The sequence below is a fragment of the Taudactylus pleione genome, unplaced genomic scaffold (genome assembly GCF_031769625.1).
Source record: "Taudactylus pleione unplaced genomic scaffold, aTauple2 ptg000377l, whole genome shotgun sequence".
Lineage (NCBI taxonomy): Eukaryota > Metazoa > Chordata > Amphibia > Anura > Myobatrachidae > Taudactylus > Taudactylus pleione.
The window spans coordinates 4,219,449-4,240,130 of record NW_028284778.1 but is presented as its reverse complement, the minus strand read 5'-3'; the positions used below and the strand labels follow the sequence as shown (position 1 = coordinate 4,240,130).

Sequence of the window (20,682 nt, the reverse complement as noted above, 5' to 3'; positions counted from 1 at the left end):
AGCACTAAAAGAAACAATTCAATGATCTACAGAGTAATGAAAACAAGACAACTTTATTGAAAATCCCTCCAGGACACAAAGAACAAGATCCCACATGTGCAAACAGCAGCATATATTATACAGTGACCAGTTGGTGGGGATGGGGGTGGAGCTTATCACAAAACTTGTGATGCCTGTTATGGCACCAGTGAGGGGGAGGGGATTTGTGTTCCAACATGAAGGGAGGGGCCTATTTGGACAGCAGTGGGGGCTTGTTGTACAATAGAGTTCATGTTGGTTCTGCTGGGAGTTGGAATGTAGTAATGGGGTCTGGGCAGGATAGTACAGGAGACGGCTGCTGGTAAGAGGACAAGTGCTGGGTAATTAGAAGGTATATTGTGTATATTGTGTGTGCAGGGAGATCTGGTGCAGGAGAAAAGAAAGGAAGCTGTTATGATTTGCGGCAGTGGATCATTTTGTTTGTAGGTCCCAGCCTTAGATTCTAGTCCTGGCTGTTGCTAGATAGCTGGGACTCTGTCTATGGGTGGAATTCAATTGTTTACACGGACGGATCTCCCGTCTAAAGTGATAGGAGATCACGAGCCGCTATTCAATTGCTGCCATTTTCGCAACTGAACTTCAGTCACTCGCAGGGGCTCGCGCATGCTGGACGGGCGCACAGTGCTTGCGAGCGGCCCTGAATCAGGCCCTAAGTGTCTTTCCCTGTGCTCAGGTGCCTGAGTTTTAGCCGATCTCACCTGGTTCTGCAGTTCCTGCATTCAGTAGTTATTGTCACCAGTTTCCTGAACCTGTCTTCCTGATAAGAAGTCGCCCTGATTTCTTCTGCCATTTTTATACTTGCTCACATCCTTGCTGTTGGTACCATCCAGAGCAGCGACTTCTGCAGCCGCACCTACCTGTCCGCAGCTAGTGGCATTTCCACACCACAGCCTATGCTGCGTCAGTCAGTGATCAGTTGCTTCAAGCCAAAATCTCACTGCCTCCAGTCTGTGTTCTAAGCTGCACCTGTGATTATCTGTCTGTCATACCTCAGTCGGTCTCTTGTCGCACCTTAGACCTTAGTCTGTTACTTCAGTCAGTGGCCTAGCCCCATTATAGTGCTTGTCCAGTTGTTCTACAATCCACGGTATTGGCCGCATCACCGTCTACAGACCAGTTGTCCTGCGCAGCTTAGTCGCATCATAACCCTCACTCTTGTCACTCTGTAGCCTGTGGCCTGGTCACTCCAGACCATGATCCAGGCACTCCACAGCCCGTGGTTCAGCCGCACAGGAATCCATAGCCAGTCATGCCATAACCCGAGACCCTGCTTTACCACAGTCCCGGTCGCTCCTGCTCCATAGCTAGTGACTATCCACCCAGTGTTTAGCCGATTTATCCCTGGTGACCCAGTAGCACCATAGTTCCTAGACACACCTCAGACCATCACCACTTTCTGCTGGCGGTGTACTTTTACCATCATTCCTGTACAAGTTACATTCTGCCTGCAGCTTCGTTCCAGCTAGTTCCTGCAGTGCTAAGACTGCCACTTCATAGTGTCACACAGGCTGTGTGAGGAGGGGCTCACTGATGTCCTCCTGAATAATATTTGTAGTGTTAAGATAAATGTTGGGTGCAAATTTGCCTTGAGCTGATCTTCCTTTGGCAGATGGAAATTGTGTGTGGATTACCATGGTGTCTACCCCATAGGAAAGTTACTGCCTGAGGTCTACAGAACTTTACTCTGCCGCCCCCAAGGTAGTTTCATCAAAGTTTCACTGGTCCAAGACCCAGACACTACATCTATCAATATAGATATGTGTATTCTCCTTGTCCATGCATTTAAAGAGAAAATGTCACTAACCTTCCAGTTCTACATCTGAAGACGTCTTCTTTAATTTTGCTAATAGAAAAAAGCATAAAAAAGAGTAATTATAGAGGGTACAATGTGCCCCAGTGTAAGTAGGTAATAATATTAGATGTCACTGAGGATTATAAAGTCCAGATAACAGGAACGAGGCAGCAGGTGATCATTATACAGAACTCTGAGGGGATTCATAATATCCTTCTATATTACATTAGCACCATACGTAACCCTTATACATAGTACAGTGATGTCATCACTAGTCACCATTTATGTAAATGATCACTCACTGATTGTACAGGCCTTTATATATGGCATAACAAGCTCCCTACTGTAAGTTCTAGGGATATTAAAGATTATGGAGTATAGATTTGTCCTCATACATTTAGCCTCAATACACCACACGGTACAAGATGCCTGGCATGAATGAGTAACCAGGTCCTGTGTGTCTTTGTTAATGCTGGGCATATTTTTTGCATCTTTTTGTGCTGAAAATGTTACTACAGTAAGTCGCAATGTTATGTACTAGGACGCACACCAGGAGACTGTGCTGATTAAGTGGTGTGCAACTGAGTCTGTATATAAAGCACAGCAGCAGGGCCATAACTAGGGTGGTGAGACATGTGCCATGGCACAGGGCACTGTAGAGCAGAGGGTGCTGCTTGGACCTGTCAATTTTCTGTTTATAATCATTCTCACTTGTAGCTTCCTCTTCTTTCATCCCCGGCATCTCCTGGCCTTTCCTATCTCTTCCTTGGCCGACTTTCCTTCCATCTGACCACCTCTCCAAGCACCTTCAGTCACATACTCTTTTATTTATGGCAGTGAGACACCTTACACATGGAGCCATCTGCCCCACAATTTCTAATGGCAGCCCTGAACATAGCCACCAATTCCTGACCCAAGTGTTCAGCACACCTAGAGTACCCTTGCCGGTAAGTTCAGCTGCCGGCGCAGGATACATACATTCACCTCCCTGACACTGATATTTGCTGCATATACACTACAAGTATCATCCTTTCTATACCTTCAGTCTGTGATCTACACTGCTGGCACCGGGCTTGTGTCTGGTTGTTCTGATGGACAAATCCTGCTGCAGATGCAGCGTCACCAGAGCTCTCCTACATCTAGTGCTGGTGAGTTATACTGTGTAGTTATTGTGTATCATCACTGCAGCCATTGTAGTCACATTGTATTTGGCACCGACACCTGGATAACTGTGGTACAATGGGATTGGTACTCCATCATTGTACGGGGCAAATCAGATTTGTCATAGCCCTTCCCCATTAGGTCACATCCCTTTCTTAAGTGTGCATCTTATGTCTGTATTTTAAATACAGGGAGCTGGGCGCCAATGCTCTTTCTGGACTAGGGCACCAAAAAGTCTAGTTATGGCTCTGCACAGCACAACTTGGCATGAAAAAAGCTGCGGCTGATGCATCTTAACACTTCGTATATAGATTCCTAGACTCAATCGTACAGATATACAAGTATCGCATATCAAATTAATCAGTGCAGTCTCCTGGTGTCATCTCACTGTAACTCAGATGCATTTGCAGGAGAAAAAGACCCTCAGTACAAGCTAAGTCACAGGGGACCTGGTGCACCAAGAGGGGCTTTTTGGCACGACTTGAGCAATGATGTATAAGGACAAATCTGTAGTTCTGTGTCCATATAAATGCACAAGGGACAAGTTTTCCTAAGGAACACTGAAGTGATGACATCAGAACTCACTAATCATACAGATAATATATACATCCGCCTATACATATATTAGCAAACCTTTATGTATTATGTATATATTAATGGGATTTCTGCATTATGTCAGAATATTCTGTACAGTGTGAGACCAGTCTTCTCCACTTATGCTAGAAAAGTATCTCTCAAAGTCAGTAACTAAAGCATCTTCTCACTTTATAATTATAGTACAAATGATACAGATAAAAAACAGCATCCATGTGTTACTTAATAATATGGTTCTCATTTATTTTTTATCTGTATGTTTTGTAATAACACCTGGCAAGTGCTTATTAAATAGTCCAACACAGCCAGTATTCAAACACTAATAATATCCCCACTAACTATGCTGGTACTGCACAACTAACTACATAAGCATTACTCATGTGTAAGTACACAGTGATTGTATTATATGACAATTCATTCTGCAGTCAGTTTAAAGAGGAAGAGCACAATGAATGCCCTGTGTGTGATGCATACTTGCGTACTCTCCCAATATGGTCGGGAGCCTCCAGAAAATCGGGTGTCACTCCTGACCCCCTGAAATAGTGGGCAAGTCTCCCGGCCGGGGCCACCTGCCCGCAGTCCCCAGCTCTCACCTTGCATAGATGGCCGGTCTGGGTGGAACGGATGACGTGATTTGCGCTGAATTGAATCATCCTGGCTCCGCTCTGCCTACACAGTGCCGTTAATCTTGGCAGTGTGTAACAGGGCGGGGCCACAATGATGTGATCGTGCGGTCACGCCCTGCCCCCACCCACAAAACCATGCCATGCCCCCTTGCTGTGCCGAGCTTGTTGCCTCTCCCGGAAGACAGCCAGATTGTCTGCAATCCTGGTGTGATGTTTCCTCCTGCAGTCAGTATAAGTGAAAGTACAGATATGTCCACGTACATCTATCCTCCGTGCGCTACAGGTTGCGTTACACATAACACATGAGCGCCCTGTGACTCAGGAGTGCAGAGCGTCTTTTCGTGTTAATTTTTACCATCCAGTGCGTCTTATTAGCACAGCAATGTGAATAGGAGGCACAGGCAGCTTCTGCTGAAAATAAGGAAATGTGGCATGTCTATATTCTGTATGCACCTGCGGGTGTATCTGTATGTGAAAAGCTACATTACAGTGTCAGCAGCTGTAACACTGCAACGAAAGGTTTCACATACACATACACCCAGAGGCGCACAGAGAATATAGGCATGCCACATATCGTTTTAATCAGCAGAAGCTGCCTGTGCATCAGATTCCCATCGATGTTCAAATAAGATGAACAGGAAGGTAAAAAGTCACATGAAATGATGCTTGGAGCTACCAAGACACACCACGGTATGGCACGACTAGAAGGGCTGTTTAACAATCTCTATACAGTGATTGTCCTGTGTGTGATGTTCCTCCTACAGTCAGTATAAGAGGAAGTGCACAGTGATTGTCCTGTGTGTGATGTTCCTCCTACAGTCAGTATAAGAGGAAGTGCACAGTGATTGTCCTGTGTGTGATGTTCCTCCTACAGTCAGTATAAGGGGAAGCACACAGTGATTATCCTGTGTGTGATGTTCCTCCTACAGTCAGTATAAGGGGAAGCACACAGTGATTGTCCTGTGTGTGATGTTCCTCCTACAGTCAGTATAAGGGGAAGCACACAGTGATTGTCCTGTGTGTGATGTTCCTCCTACAGTCAGTATAAGGGGAAGCACACAGTGACTGTCCTGTGTGTGATGTGTCCTCCTGCAGTCAGTGTAAGAATGTGCACAGTGATTGTCCTGTGTGTGATGTTCCTCCTACAGTCAGTATAAGGGGAAGCACACAGTGATTGTCCTGTGTGTGATGTTCCTCCTACAGTCAGTATAAGGGGAAGCACACAGTGATTGTCCTGTGTGTGATGTTCCTCCTACAGTCAGTATAAGGGGAAGCACACAGTGATTGTCCTGTGTGTGATGTTCCTCCTACAGTCAGTATAAGGGGAAGCGCACAGTGACTGTCCTGTGTGTGATGTGTCCTCCTGCAGTCAGTATATGAGGAAGAGCACAGTGACTGTCCTGTGTGTGATGTGTCCTCCTGCAGTCAGTGTAAGAATGTGCACAGTGATTGTCCTGTGTGTGATGTGTCCTCCTGCAGTCAGTGTAAGAGGAAGTGCACAGTGATTGTACTGTGTGTGATGTGTCCTCCTGCAGTCAGTATATGAGGAGTGCAGTGACAGTTGGATTAGATATACTGGGTGGCTGCTGGTACTGCATAAATACCACCCAGTCTGTCAGATTTCCAGCACACCCCATCACAAACTCAAACATGGATTGCGCTCATCATTGTGAAGTGCATTGTGATTAGTTTTTATGCTTCTTAGAAAACAATCACTGACAAGCCATATAGGATAAAGACACTTCACCACCACGTGTGACTAGAACTCACCAGTTTGTGTCACTTGCTGTTGGAGATCCTCTGCAGGTCCCATAAAACCGATCAGTTTTAAGACCTCTATGGTCACTTCCAGAGCTGCTTCCTCTCCATATACTTTTATCAGCTGGTCTTTTGTGTTAATACAATCTGCATTCTCCAGGTGCCCACGTGGGATGGGGTCTCGTCCTCCATAGGAGAAATCAGACAACTCAGACTTAAACCGCTTGAAGTCATATCGCTCCAGGTCTTCCAGAGCCTGACATAGAATATTTCCAGGTCTCCTGCTCCTCTCACACTGAGCCCCTGGTGGGAACAGAGTAATATATAACTGTTATACAGAGAAACACCATCACCACATGACATATATAACACCCAGCGGACTCATTTATTGCCATTGCCCTGAGATAGAGCTGTTCCTGATAATATAATTACAGGGCTAAAGTCAGAAATAACAAGGAATTAATTTAGTAAAAGCTGCAGGAGGGCGCATACAAGCTACAAATGTAAAATTATCTAATTTACATGGTGTAATATCTATGTAATGACCTCCTGCAGAATGTAACTAATTATAAATGAGTAGAGTAATAAAACAGTTTGGTGTAAGACATTCCTTACAGAGAACCTGTGTATATTATATTTACTAACAACAGTAACAGTTACAATAGTGCAATGTATCTCACTTCAAGGGAAATATCACCTATAAGCAATAAATATATCCACATATATAACAACCATTCACTAAGTATTAAGGGATATTTACCACAACATTACTACTGCTGAGCTGCTGTTCTCTATGGATGCAAATACTCTTATTATTAATGATAATGAATTGTTTCAAAAGCTGTCACTCACTTTTTAATGAGGATGTGGCCATCACACAGGAGACAATCAGATCCTACGTGTCCTAGTGGAAAATAAAACCAGATTATATAAGATAAAACTTTGATAAGCTGGGTCAACTCTAAACAATTTTTGGACTGACCGGTCAGATATTGGGTCATTGGCCTAATAAATGATTAGTGTGTGTGTATGCTGCACCAAGGGCTGATGATTGGTCTCCTGATAGAACATGTGTTGCACACACTGTGCTGTTTATGTTGTTTTGGAACCAGTTGGAGATTGCTGTATGTATAGATCTCTGCCCAATTTCTGCTGATAGCTGTATGGAGACACTGATCACTGAGATGACTTGGAATTGAAGGAATCATTTAAATCTAAACGATTATTGGGTAGTGTGTACGCTGTATATCGGCCATTATGGCAGGCGAAGGCTGTATAGGCTTGAGAATAGATAAGAGTCCTGGGTTTTTTGCTGATTGGCTGTCTTGACAGCCTTGTTACTAGGCAGATTAGCTGGGTTAGTGGTCAGGTGGTTGTTATCTGACCAATGGAGTGAATTGCGGGTGTGTTTGAGAATTATGTATAAAAAGTGGTTGTGCATGTGATCAGCCTCTTTGTCATTTCTGGAGGATTGGATGAGTATCCTGCTGTTTGCAGCTTTATTACTTTCTCTTTCATCATCTCTCTCCTGCTTTTCCCTGTAATGCCCCCTCCTCTTCCCCTTGCTCATTTATTTCTCCCTTTCCTTTCCTTTCACCTTTGTTTCTCCTCTTTGTCATTTCTGTAGGACAGTACAAGTATCACACCCTGTGGTCTTTTACTCGTTTCTGCCTTTCATTTCTGACTGCTTTAGCCACTGATTTATTCTCCCTGCCTTAGTGGAACCCAGCCCCAGCATTCAGCCCCAGGCTATTTTTTCAGCTGCGCAGACAGCTAGAACATCCCTGCTGCCTCCTTCACTGGCCCCAATAACCCTCATCAGGCCTCCCCCGTTTCTTTCCCCCCCTGGCCTCAGGCTTCTTGGAGCTTTGGCTCTGCTCCCCCTATTTTTTCCTCATTTTCATCTGCCCCTTTTTCATCCATTTATTCTTCTTTTGCACCCGCTACCCTGCCTTATGGTTACCCTTATTGGCAACCTGCCCCCTTTTCCGGTCCTACTGCCTGGCAATTTCGCCCCCTTCCAGCTTCTTTTATTCAACATTCTTCCACTCCTGGTTTTCCCCCTGCACTGCCTGTGCCTGCTCCCCCTGTTTAGGCAACTCCTGTGCCTGCACCCCCTGTGCCTGCCCTCCCCATTCCTGCACCACCTGTGCCTTCAACCTCTTTTTCTACACCTCCTGTGCCTGCTCCCCCTATTCTTGCTCCTGCGGTTTTTATCCCCCCCCTTTCTGTCACCACCCCGCCTGCCCCTGCCTCACCCCCCAGTCCGTTTTTCCCCCGGTTTCTGTTTCGGCTCCAATTTCTCAGGATTTTGTGATGGTCTGACAGACTCTCAGTGGCTGCTGATTACACCAAACACGCAGCTGCTGGCTCCGGCGGCTGTGTGTTTGTGCTGTGTAGCGCTGACCGAACTCCGTCCGGTCAGCGCTACACTTCACTCGAGTATAAGCCGAGGGGGTACTTTTTCAGCACAAAAAAATGTGCTGAAAAAGTCGGCTTATACTCGAGTATATACGGTAGTTAGTTTTTCTCTGGGTGGTGGGCCAGTCTCCTTTTGAGTCTGGCTGTGGCAGGAGAATTGTCAGAGTTCAGCCGGGGATCGGCCGTCCCTTACCGTCCCGCAGGCTTCCTCTGACTTCCCGGGCAGTCGGGCGGCTGGTGCTGCGACGTGGGAGGTGCTGAGCATTCTCGCTGATGCTGGTGTCTCGGGCGGCCTGGTGCGTGGGGATCGGAGTTCCTGTCATGGGCGCCGCCATGACACTTCCTTCTCTGACTATCCTTCCTTCCCTGACAGTCTGGCCGGTCAGCTGACGCTGTGGACCAATCAGTGGGCTTCCAGGGGTATATATCCAGCTCCTGTGTATCAGGTAGTTGCCTGAACAACCATTGTCACTGCTAGTGTTACTAGTGGTCTCTCGTTCCAGGTTCCCTTGCTTCCAGTGATCTATTCCTGTGTGCAGCTATATCATTCATCTCATCAGTGCTTTACCATCTCAGCCTCTGAGCAGCTATATCATTCATCTCATCAGTGCTTTACCACCTCAGCCTGTGTGCAGCTATATCATTAATCTCATCAGTGCGTTACCACCTTGCCTGTGTGCAGTATACCTCCATTCCACCAGTGCGTTACCACCGCCGCCTGTGTGCAGTATACTATCCATTTCACCAGTGCTTTACCATCACAGCCTGAGTGTAGTTATACGTACCCACCTCTCCAGCGTCATAATCTCTGGCTGGCTCCAGTACCACTACCCACCTCATTACTGGACTCTGTGGTCCCTACCTACGTGTTACAGTATTGCACCGTGGTGCTCTCTTTCTAACCGGCAACCCGGTAGAGTGTGTCCGCAGTGCACACTTCCTTGTACCTCAAGTACAGTGTCCCTATGTGCCCCTTACTGGCACAGACCCTTTGGGCCACGAGTGTTCGTCTCTCCTTTTCCCGCAGGCTTTGGTCACCTAGTCAAAGGACCGCGACCTGCTTACGAGGTGCAGCTCAAGCCCATATCCCGATTGGTGGGGTCACTGGCGAACACCATCTCATGGGTTAGATTCCGCACCTTTGACTAGGTATCGCCAACGACCAACCGTGGATGCGGAGGTCGTACATTCAGGCCCCTCGCCTCCGTTTCCTCCAGCAGCCTCAGGCCTCAGCTTCCAGAAAACCGCCTCCCAGCGTGACAGTTTGTTCAGGCCAAATGGAAGCTACAGGCTCCCCAGGTACTGGGAATCTCCAGGAGCTAACGACTCGCATGGATAACCAAGAGGCGGCAGAGCAGCATGTGGCCCAGTACCTACAGGAATTATCTGGTCAGCTCCTGTCTATTCAGAACACTCTGGCAGCTATGTCTCATGCTCCACCTTCTGTCGCTCATACGGTTTCTCCTGTATTACCTTCGGGGGTCGTTCCTCAAAAATCCTGTTTGCACTTGGCTACTCCCGGGAGGTTCGATGGTACTCCTCAACGATGTCGTGGTTTCATAAACCAGTGTGAGATCCAGTTCGAATGCCTACCACAGAATTTCCCTACCTCCCGGTCTAAGGTGGCCTATGTAATTTCATTACTAACCGGGGCAGCTCTGGATTGGGTCTCCCCCTTGTGGGAACGAGCAGATCTGCTCGTATCTAGATATGAAGAGTTCGTGGCAGCTTTCAAAAGGATCTTCGATGAACCCGGGAGATCTGTCTCTGCTTCTTCAGATTTGCTTCGTGTCCGTCAGGGTACCCGGTCCGTCGGCAATATGTAGTACAATTTCAAACCCTGGAGTCCGAACTAAAATGGAACGAGGAAGCACTTAAGGCAGCCTTCCTACATGGCTTATCTGAGAGGATGAAGGATGAATTGGCATCTAGGGATTTACCTCCCACCTTCTCGGATGTTATATCCCTCTGTATAAAAATTGACCTTCGCCATAGAGAGCGGTGGGGAAATAGGGGGCGTGGAGATCGTCCTCTGGATCGGCCATCCTTGGGAGGTCATTCCTCTCCTTCCTTCTCTAGCAGTGAGGAGCCGATGCAAATGAACAGATCCCGGTTAAGTACCGCCGAACGGAACCAGCGTTTTCAAAATAAATTGTGCTTGTATTGTGCTGCTCCGGAGCACACATTAAGGAATTGTCCTGTGTTGACGGGAAACGTGAAACCCTAATTGATGTTGGGAGCATGCAATTGGGGGTTATTTCTGACTCCTCCCAAATAAATGACAGTTTATTGCCTGTGTCGCTCTCCTACCAGTCCAGGACAAGGATTGTTAAAGCCCTTGTGGATTCTTGGGCTGCCGGCAATTTTATTTCTAAGTCACTGGTTCAGACCCTAGGCATTCCGGTGGTTCCATTGCCAAACAGATTACTGCTCTCTGGTGTAGATGGCAAGACCTTGCTAGGGAGATCCATTTCCTCAAAAACCCTGCCAGTGTTCCTCCAGATTGGATGTCTGCACCAGGAGACTATTGAATTTTTTGTTCTTCCCGACTCAGCCTATGAACTAGTTTTAGGCCTCCCCTGGCTACAAAAGCACAAGCCTACGTTTGAGTGGTCCAGTATGCAGATTTTATTGTGGGGTCCAAGTTGTTTCCATGGATGTCTCATCCAAGTACTCCCTGTCCGCACTAACGCGGTGTCCTCCAGTGGAAATATAATCTTCCCCCCATCTGACAAGCACAAGTGTTCCTCTGTTCCCGGTCTACCAGCAGCTTATCAAGATTTTGCCGATGTATTTTGCGAACAGGCTGCGGATAAACTTCCACCTCATCGTTCCTGGGACTGTGGTATTGAGCTCCTGCCAGGGACGAACCCTACTCGGGGTCGAACCTACCCATTATCAGTTCCTGAAACAGCTGCTATGGCGGCATATATAAAGGAGAATCTAGCTAAGGGATTTATCCGGCCCTCCACTTCTCCAGCAGGGGCGGGGTTTATTTTGTTAGCAAGAAGGACGGCGGGCTTCGGCCTTGTATTGATTACCGGGGTCTCAACCAGATTACTGGAAAGAATCGATATCCTCTGCCTCTGATTCCGGAGCTTTTTAATAAAGTTTGCGGGGCCTCTTTGTTCACCAAACTTGATCTGCGGGGTGCGTATAATTTAATACGTATTAAAGCTGGAGATGAGTGGAAGACCGCTTTTAACACCAGAGACGGCCACTTCGAATATCTCGTAATGCCCTTCGGACTCTGCAATGCCCCAGCGATATTTCAGGGTTGTGTGAACGAGATCTTCCGGGATGTCCTCTACAGTTTTGTTATAGTCTATTTGGATGATATTCTAATTTTTTCCAAAAATTTGCAAGATCATCGCCAGCATGTCCGCGAAGTCTTTTCACGCCTCTGGAAGCATCATCTTTATGGAAAAATATCCAAGTGCCTTTTCGAACAAACCTCGGTACCCTTCCTAGGGCACATAATTTCTGGAAAGACCCTCCGGATGGATCCGGAGAAGTTAAAAGCCATTTCTGACTGGCCGTTACCAAAATCCTTGAAGGCTACTCAACGCTTCTTGGGTTTTTCAAATTATTACCGGCGGTTTATACCAAATTTCTCCACACTGGTGTCTCCTATCACAAATCTCACAAAGAAGGGTGCCAATCCCATTCGCTGGCCAGATACTGCCATCCAAGCCTTCCAAAAATTAAAAGAAGCCTTCTCCACTGCACCTATCCTGTGCCAACCCCAATTGGACAAACCGTTCACAGTTGAGGTAGATGCTTCTTCAGTAGGGGTAGGGGCAGTACTGTCTCAAATCTCAAGTGATGGAAAGTACCATCCCTGTGGGTATTTTTCTCGTAAGTTTTCCATTGCCGAAAAGAACTACGGAATTGGTGACCAGGAACTACTAGCAATGCGGTTAGCTTTAATGGAATGGCGGCATTTGTTGGAAGGAGCCAACTTTCCAGTTACCGTGATCACAGATCATAAAAACTTAATCTACCTCCAAACGGCTCACCGTCTAAATGCTAGACAGGCCCGTTGGTCCTTGTTCTTTTCAAGATTTAATTTAAAACTTCAATTTCGTTCTGGCAGTCTAAACAGAAAAGCTGACGCCCTCTCACGGTCTTTCTTGTCCAGCACTCAGGAAGAGGATCATCAATGTTCCCGACCAATTTTAGATCCTGTAGTCTTCGCCTCTACTCAAATGTTGACTCCTCCCCCAGGGAAAATTTTTGTGACCCCAGAACTACGGGGAAAATTACTAACTTGGGCTCATAGCTCTCTGTTTGCTGGCCATTCTGGTATCCTCAAGACTTACAAGTTCCTTCAGCGTTCCTATTGGTGGCCCACAATGAAAGGGAATATTCGAGAATTTATTCTTTCATGTGTTAAATGCGCTCAGCATAAGACTCCCCGCAAGAAGGCAGCAGGTCTCCTGCGACCCCTGTCCATTCCTAATACTCCTTGGACCCATATATCCATGGATTTCATCTCTGAACTACCATGCTCCCAAGGATACAATACCATATGGGTAGTGGTGGATTGCTTTTCTAAGATGGCACACTTTATTCCATTGATGGGTCTCCCTTCTGCTCCTCAGTTGGCAAGAGTCTTTGTTAAGGAAATATTCAGGTTGCATGGACTTCCTAAAGAGATCATTTCCGACCGCGGAGTTCAATTCGTAGCTAAATTTTGGAGAGCCTTATGTAGCACTTGTGGAACCAAGTTAAAATTTTCTTTAGCCTACCATCCACAAACTAATGGGCAAACCGAAAGAGTTAACCAAGAGCTGGAGACTTTCATAAGACTCTTCATTTCTTCCTCACAAGATAACTGGCTGGATCTATTACCTTGGGCAGAATTTTCACACAACTTCAAATATAACACTTCCTCCAAAGCCACTCCTTTTTTTACAGTGTTTGGGAGACATCCTCGAGTCCCAGATTTTCAAAATTTGCCTACAGTAAAGGTCCCTGCAGTTTCTGAATTGGTGGAGTCTTTCGCAACCGTTTGGAAGAGGGTTCATTCCTCTCTGAAGCAGTCGTCCAAGAACTACAAAAAATTTGCGGATAGACGACGTGTCGCTGTTCCACTGCTGAGAGTTGGAGATAAAGTCTGGGTATCCTCCAGGAACATCCGATTGAAAGTACCCAGTATGAAGCTAGCCCCACGCTTCATTGGTCCTTACCGTGTTCGCAAGGTCATCAACCCAGTTGCGTATAAGTTGGAACTCCCTCCTCAACTAAGAATATCCAATACCTTTCATATTTCTTTGCTGCGTCCTCTAGTGCTGAATCGTTTTCAAACTTCTGCTCCCAAGTTACCTCAAGTGCAAACTTCTCAAGGTACAGAGTTCGAGGTAGGGAGGATTTTGGACTCTCGATTTACCAAATCTAACAACCTCCAATATCTCATTGACTGGAAAGGGTACGGTCCGGAAGAAAGGGCATGGATCAGAGCCACAGACGTTCACGCGCCTCAAATGGTTCGAGCCTTCCATATTAGATTTCCTGGTAAACCTGGTGGGTGTCCGGTGTCCACCCTGAAAGGGGGGGGTACTGTCAGAGTTCAGCCGGGGATCGGCCGTCCCTTACCGTCCCGCCGTCTTCCTCTGACTTCCCGGGCAGTCGGGCGGCTGGTGCGGCGATGTGGGAGGTGCTGAGCATTCTCCCTGATGCTGGTGTCTCGGGCGGCCTGGTGCGCGGGGATCGGAGTTCCTGTCATGGGCGCCGCCATGAAACTTCCTTCTCTGACTATCCTTCCTTCCCTGACAGTTTGGCCGGTCAGCTGACTCTGTGGACCAATCAGTGGGCTTCCAGGGGTATATATCCGGCTCCTGTGTATCAGGTAGTTGCCTGAACAACCATTGTCGCTGCTAGTGTTACTAGTGGTCTCTCGTTCCAGGTTCCCTTGCTTCCAGTGATCTATTCCTGTGTGCAGCTATATCATTCATCTCATCAGAGCTTTACCATCTCAGCCTGTGTGCAGCAATACCATTCATCTCATCAGTGCTTTACCATCTCAGCCTGTGAGCAGCTATATCATTCATCTCATCAGAGCTTTACCATCTCAGCCTGTGAGCAGCTATATCATTCATCTCATCAGTGCTTTACCACCTCAGCCTGTGTGCAGCTATATCATTCATCTCATCAGTGCGTTACCACCTCAGCCTGTGTGCAGCTATATCATTCATCTCATCAGTGCTTTACCACCTCAGCCTGTGTGCAGCTATATCATTCATCACATCAGTGCGTTACCACCTCGCCTGTGTGCAGTATACCTCCATTCCACCAGTGCGTTACCACGGCCGCCTGTGTGCAGTATACTATCCATTTCACCAGTGCTTTACCATCACAGCCTGAGTGTAGTTATACGTACCCACCTCTCCAGCGTCATAATCTCTGGCTGGCTCCAGTACCACTACCCACCTCGTTACTGGACTCTGTGGTCCCTACCTACGTGTTACAGTATTGCACCGTGGTGCACTCTTTCTAACCGGCAACCCGGTAGAGTGTGTCCGCAGTGCACACTTCCTTGTACCTCAAGTACAGTGTCCCTACGTGCCCCTTACTGGCACAGACCCTTTGGGCCACGAGTGTTCATCTCTCCTTTTCCCGCAGGCTTTGGTCACCTAGTCAAAGGACCGCTACCTGCTTACGAGGTGCAGCTCAAGCCCATATCCCGATTGGTGGGGTCACTGGCAAACACCATCTCGTGGGTTAGATTCCGCACCTTTGACTAGGTCTCGCCAATGACCAAGACCCGTGAATGCGGAGGTCGTACATTCAGTTTCCTCCAGCAGCCTCAGGCCTCAGCTTCCAGAAAACCGCCTCCCAGCATGACAGAGAATGCTGCATCTCAGTGGCTTTATTGTGGCACAAGAGAGCATTGTGAGGGCGCTGGACCTCAATGTATCATGGCGAGTTTGTCCTTCTCTGTGCGAGGGGTCTAGGCCCAGGAGGGAGGTGAGTCCTTTGCAGCATGAGTGCATCTGTAGGGGGAGCATTTCAGTCATTCCCCGTGTATGTCTCCAACTTGAACGCTAGAACTGAGTATGCAGTGTCTCCTGGCCACCTCGGTTTGGTGAATTCATTAATTGATAAATAAAAGCTGTGACCTTTAGCCAAGCTGTTATAATGTCCATCTCTTTATTTATTAGATAAGTTAAGTTAAGTAAGGATGTTCAAGGTATTCATCAGCAATAAACCAATGGAGGTCTTATTGGGATGATTTTGTTCTGTCCCAATGGGTCTAAAAGTTACCTTCATTTGGAAATCTTACAGTGTGTACCCAGCTTTACTTTCCCAATTCCTTTGGAGCTTTTAAGTGCTCACTGACCTGTTGCAGAGGTGATTATATAACAATTAGCCATTATCTAAGTAGGTAAGCTAAATAATGCTAGAATCATTTTAATAAACCAGAAATTAAATCAGATGGTCAATATTTAAGATACATAAGGAAGAGTATAACCTGAGGCATTATAGTTATAACACAAGACAGACAGCTTTGAAGTGGGTGTGTTGATAAAACACATGGGACAAATATTAGTAAAGCTACATTTAAAAAGAATACAAGCAGAGCAACAAAATGTACATGAGGAAGATAATACAATACAGCTCATACATGCCAGAGGAGGACGAAACACAGCATCTGATTATTACAGAAAATGATCAGCACACGTTTTACTGCAATCAGTTCTACTGACTCTGCAAACCTCACAGTACTACTGACAGTGCCATCCTCACACAGTACTACTGACAGTGCCATCCTCACACAGTACTACTGACAGTGCCATCCTCACACAGTACTACTGACAGTGCCATCCTCACACAGTACTACTGACAGTGCCATCCTCACACAGGATTACTGACAGTGCCATCCTCACACAGGACTACTGACAGTGCCATCCTCACACAGCACTACTGACAGTGCCATCCTCACACAGCACTACTGACAGTGCAATCCTCACACAGCACTACTGACAGTGCTATCCTCACACAGCACTACTGACAGTGCTATCCTCACACAGTACTACTGACAGTGCTATCCTCACACAGTACTACTGACAGTGCAATCCTCACACAGTACTACTGACAGTTCAATCCTCACACAGTACTACTGACAGTGCAACCATCACAATTTGCTTTCTTCATATTTTCTTGGGAAATTGAGTGTAAATAACACGCACACACACACATATATTATATATATAAAATTATTGTACAATTGTAGCATATAGTAAATAGAGATGTGCACAGACCCTCGTATTTTCGTTTTGGTTCTAAATTAATCTTAGCATTTTGGTTTCACATTTGATTTCAGTTTGGTAGTTTTGGCAGATAGCAGACAAATAGCATAGCCATGTCCTGGCACAAGGTCAGTGGCAGATAGCAAACAAATAGCACAGCCAGGTCCTGGTACAAGGTCAGTGGCAGAGAGCAAACAAATAGCACAGCCAGGTCCTGGCACAGGGTCAGTGGCAGGGAGCAAACAAATAGCACAGCCATGTCCTGGCACAAGGTCAGTGGCAGAGAGCAAACAAATAGCACAGCCATGTCCTGGCACAAGGTCAGTGGCAGAGAGCAAACAAATAGCACAGCCATGTCCTGGCACAAGGTCAGTGGCAGAGAGCAAACAAATAGCATAGCCAGGTCCTGGCACAAGGTCAGTGGCAGAGAGCAAACAAATAGCATAGCCAGGTCCTGGCACAAGGTCAGTGGCAGAGAGCAAACAAATAGCATAGCCAGGTCCTGGCACAAGGTCAGTGGCAGAGAGCAAACAAATAGCATAGCCAGGTCCTGGCACAAGGTCAGTGGCAGAGAGCAAACAAATAGCATAGCCAGGTCCTGGCACAAGGTGAATTATCACAAGATGAAACAGGTCACAATCAGCAGAGGAATGGAGCTCAAAACAGTACCTATAACAGACACCATGCAAAGGTACTGCTGGGTATTAAAAGTACAGGTATAGAATAGGAAAGCAGCTGCATAACTGAGCCCTCTTCTTGTAGGCACCAGTGCGGTTATTTGACAGCTTACAGTCAGGGATCGCAAAATACACGCTATAGTGCATGATCTACACACTGTAGTACATCCTGGGCAGTGCTGCCATAGCAGCAGGTGCTACCTCCCTATATAGAAATATAACCAGCTCACCTACATCCCCAGTGCATGATCTACACACTGTAATACATCCCGGGCAGTGCTGTCATAGCAGCGGGTGCTATCTCCCTATATAGAAATATAACCAGCTCACTTACACCCCCAGTGCATGATCTACACACTGTAATACATCCCAGGCAGTGCTGCCATAGCAGCAGATGCTACCTCCCTATATAGAAGTATAACCAGCTCACCTACACCCCCAGTGCATGATCTACACACTGTAATACATCCCAGGCAGTGCTGCCATAGCAGTGGGTGCTACAGTACCTCCCTGTATAGAAGTGTAACCAGCTCACTTACACCCCCAGTGCATGATCTACACACTGTAATACATCCCGGCAGTGCTGCCATAGCAGCGGGTGCTACCTCCCTATATAGATGTATTACCAGCTCACTTACACCCCCAGTGCATGATCTACACACTGTAATACACCCCGAGCAGGGCTTCCATAGCAGCAGGTGCTACCTCCCTATATAGAAGTAGCGTTCCTGCTAGGCTGTTTCAGCGGGGCGCCGTGCCCTGCCCTATTTCTGAAGAGCAGAAAGCAACCTGCCCTCCACGGCAGCGCCCCGCTGAGACAGCCTGCAGGTTCTGTCTCCCCCCACGTGTCGCAGTGTCCCGTGGGTGGTCAAAATGGAGGCACAGCGGTCACCGCAGGTGAATGGATGCCGGGCGCATTCGCCTGGCATCCATTCACAGTGACCGCAGTGCTTGGGGGCTGCCCGGCATGTCCGTAAGTGCCGGGCATGCCCCCAGGACTGCCAAAAAGGGGACGCGTCATAAAAACACGCCCCCTTTTCGGCCGTGCGCAGAAGTGCCCTATCTGTAGGTCTGGCGCCCTGCCTGCTGCTGGACCTAGAGTGAACACTATAGAAGTATAACCAACCACAATGTCTAAGCTAAAGGGGGCCTTACATGCAGAAAAATAACAATTACATATAATTACAATCAAAGTGCCACATAAAAAGCACAAACTCCTGAATTGTTTAGAAACAAAGCAAATATAAATATTGAAATACTCCGTTCATGATATTATTCTTGTTGTAATCAGGGGAATCAGCACAATGAGCATGGGTGACAGTTTTCCTCACTCTCCATAGAGGTGTGTAGGAATATAATTGATGACTGCCTACTGTAATTAGTAATCTAATGTATAGTATAAAGAAATCAGCTACATTGCTGTGTGCATATATATTACAAGATTGATGTGCACTAGCTTACCTCCCAACTGTCCCGCATTCAGCGGGACAGTCCTGTTTTTCTGGGACTGTCCTGCTGTCCCACCCGCGGGCTGCAGTGTCCCATGGTGGGTGGGATGGGGAAGTTGGGGGGAGCATACAGCGCTGTTCTGCATAGCATACAGCGCTACATAGCAGAGCAGCAGGTATGCAGAGCGAGAATAGTAATGTTATTCACAGTGCTGGGGCCCCTTAGTGATGTAAACGGGGGCATGACATCAGGCCACATCCCCTTTTTAAGCGTGCGCACCTCAGGCACACGGAAGTCCAGATTCATTTGGGATAAATGTTGGGGGGTATGCACTAGTAATATTTTATATACTGTACATATAAAAATATTCATATTAGTTACAATATAAGACAGTTACATTTCTTTGTCTATATACATTATAGTATATTAGGTTTCTTAACATAATATATAGTATCATACAGATCAGTTGTCACATTGCTGTGTATATACAGTATATATATATATATATATATATATATATTACAGTAAGTGAAGTATATTAATAATATAATAGGTCTGTTATTACTTTGCTGTAGGTGTTTACATTAAATCATATGAATTTTAATGAAACATACATAGTACAATGTATAAAAGTTATTATATTACCTCCTCCAGCTCAGTAAACTTCCTGCATTGTGATCGACCTGCAAATATCTGTGTCTGTGGGTGCTTACATAGAGGATCACAATCTGTACAGTAGGAAAACAGAGAGAGAGAGGTACTAATTTACATATCTGTCCTTCCTCTGGACTATTTGAACACAATTTCCCGACATAACACTATACACACACTGTCCCCGTCTCTATAACCTAGACACGTACTGCAGCCAACACCCACACAGCTTCCTCTTACATTACCCGCCTCCTGTCTGACACTTCCTGCTTCCAAGCCTCATTTCTATATCTAACAACCACCTGACTGATACTTCCTGCATCCAAGCCTCATTTTTATGTCTAATAACCTCCAGATACTTCCTGCATCCAAGCCTCATTTCTATGTCTAATAACCTACTGACTGACACTTCCTGTATCCAAGCCTCATTTCTAGGTCTAATAACCTCCAGATACTTCCTGCATCCAAGCCTCATTTCAATGTCTAATAACCTACTGACTGACACTTCCTGTATCCAAGCCTCATTTCTAGGTCTAATAACCTCCAGATACTTCCTGCATCCAAGCCTCATTTCAATGTCTAACAACCCTTTACAAGCTCCTGTAAAAGACTATTAAGTTAATCTAGGCAACCACTATTTTGTGTTTCTGTTCTGAGAGGCATGGATGGGACCAGCATTTGGAGGGTGTGCTGGCTCTTGTAGTGCTATTTGGAGCTCTTTGTGGAACCTCCAGGTGAGGTGGCTCTCAACTTAGATATATCATTGTATGTGCTGTTATTATTATTTTTATTATCATTTATATGGTGCCAAAAGTGTTCCGCAGCGCCTATCAAAGTACATAAACAAATAGATTGATTTTCAGTGACTTACAGTACAGTACAATACGATACAATACAGGACATGGATAATATACATTGCAACATTCATGACCATAACACCCAGATAAGCAACAATGCAAAGCAACCAAGTGTTAGGTGCCCTGGTAGAAAGTAAGAAGAAGATGAAAGTAGAGTAAGGAAAAGCACAAGAGGGTAGAGGGCCCTGCTCATAGGAGCTTACATTCTAAAGGGGAGGTACAGACAAACAGGTGTGACACAGATGGGGTAGGCAGGGAGAATGCAAGATGTAGCAGCAAGTTAAGATGAGAGCTGGAAGGCTGTGATGAAGTAGTGGGTCTTGAGAGCCCATTTGAAGGATTGAAGAGAGGTGGAGAGTCTGATGGGAAATGGGAGAGAGTTCCAAAGGTGGGGAGCAGCGCGGG

The 20,682-nt window shown here is 46.4% G+C and overlaps 1 protein-coding gene across 1 annotated transcript in view; it reads right to left on the bottom strand.

The window, feature by feature from the left end:
- Positions 1-19,446, bottom strand: part of LOC148508053 (NACHT, LRR and PYD domains-containing protein 3-like) — a 108,449-nt gene extending 89,003 nt beyond the window's left edge. The window contains exons 1-4 of the mRNA XM_088445168.1: positions 19,415-19,446; positions 6,823-6,874; positions 5,983-6,273; positions 1,844-1,882 (exon numbers count right to left, since the gene is read on the bottom strand). Coding sequence (XP_088301294.1) covers positions 1,844-1,882; positions 5,983-6,273; positions 6,823-6,844 — 352 coding nt within the window. The 5' untranslated portion in view covers positions 6,845-6,874; positions 19,415-19,446. The remainder of the gene's footprint in view (positions 1-1,843; positions 1,883-5,982; positions 6,274-6,822; positions 6,875-19,414) is intronic.
- Positions 19,447-20,682: the final 1,236 nt, after the last annotated feature.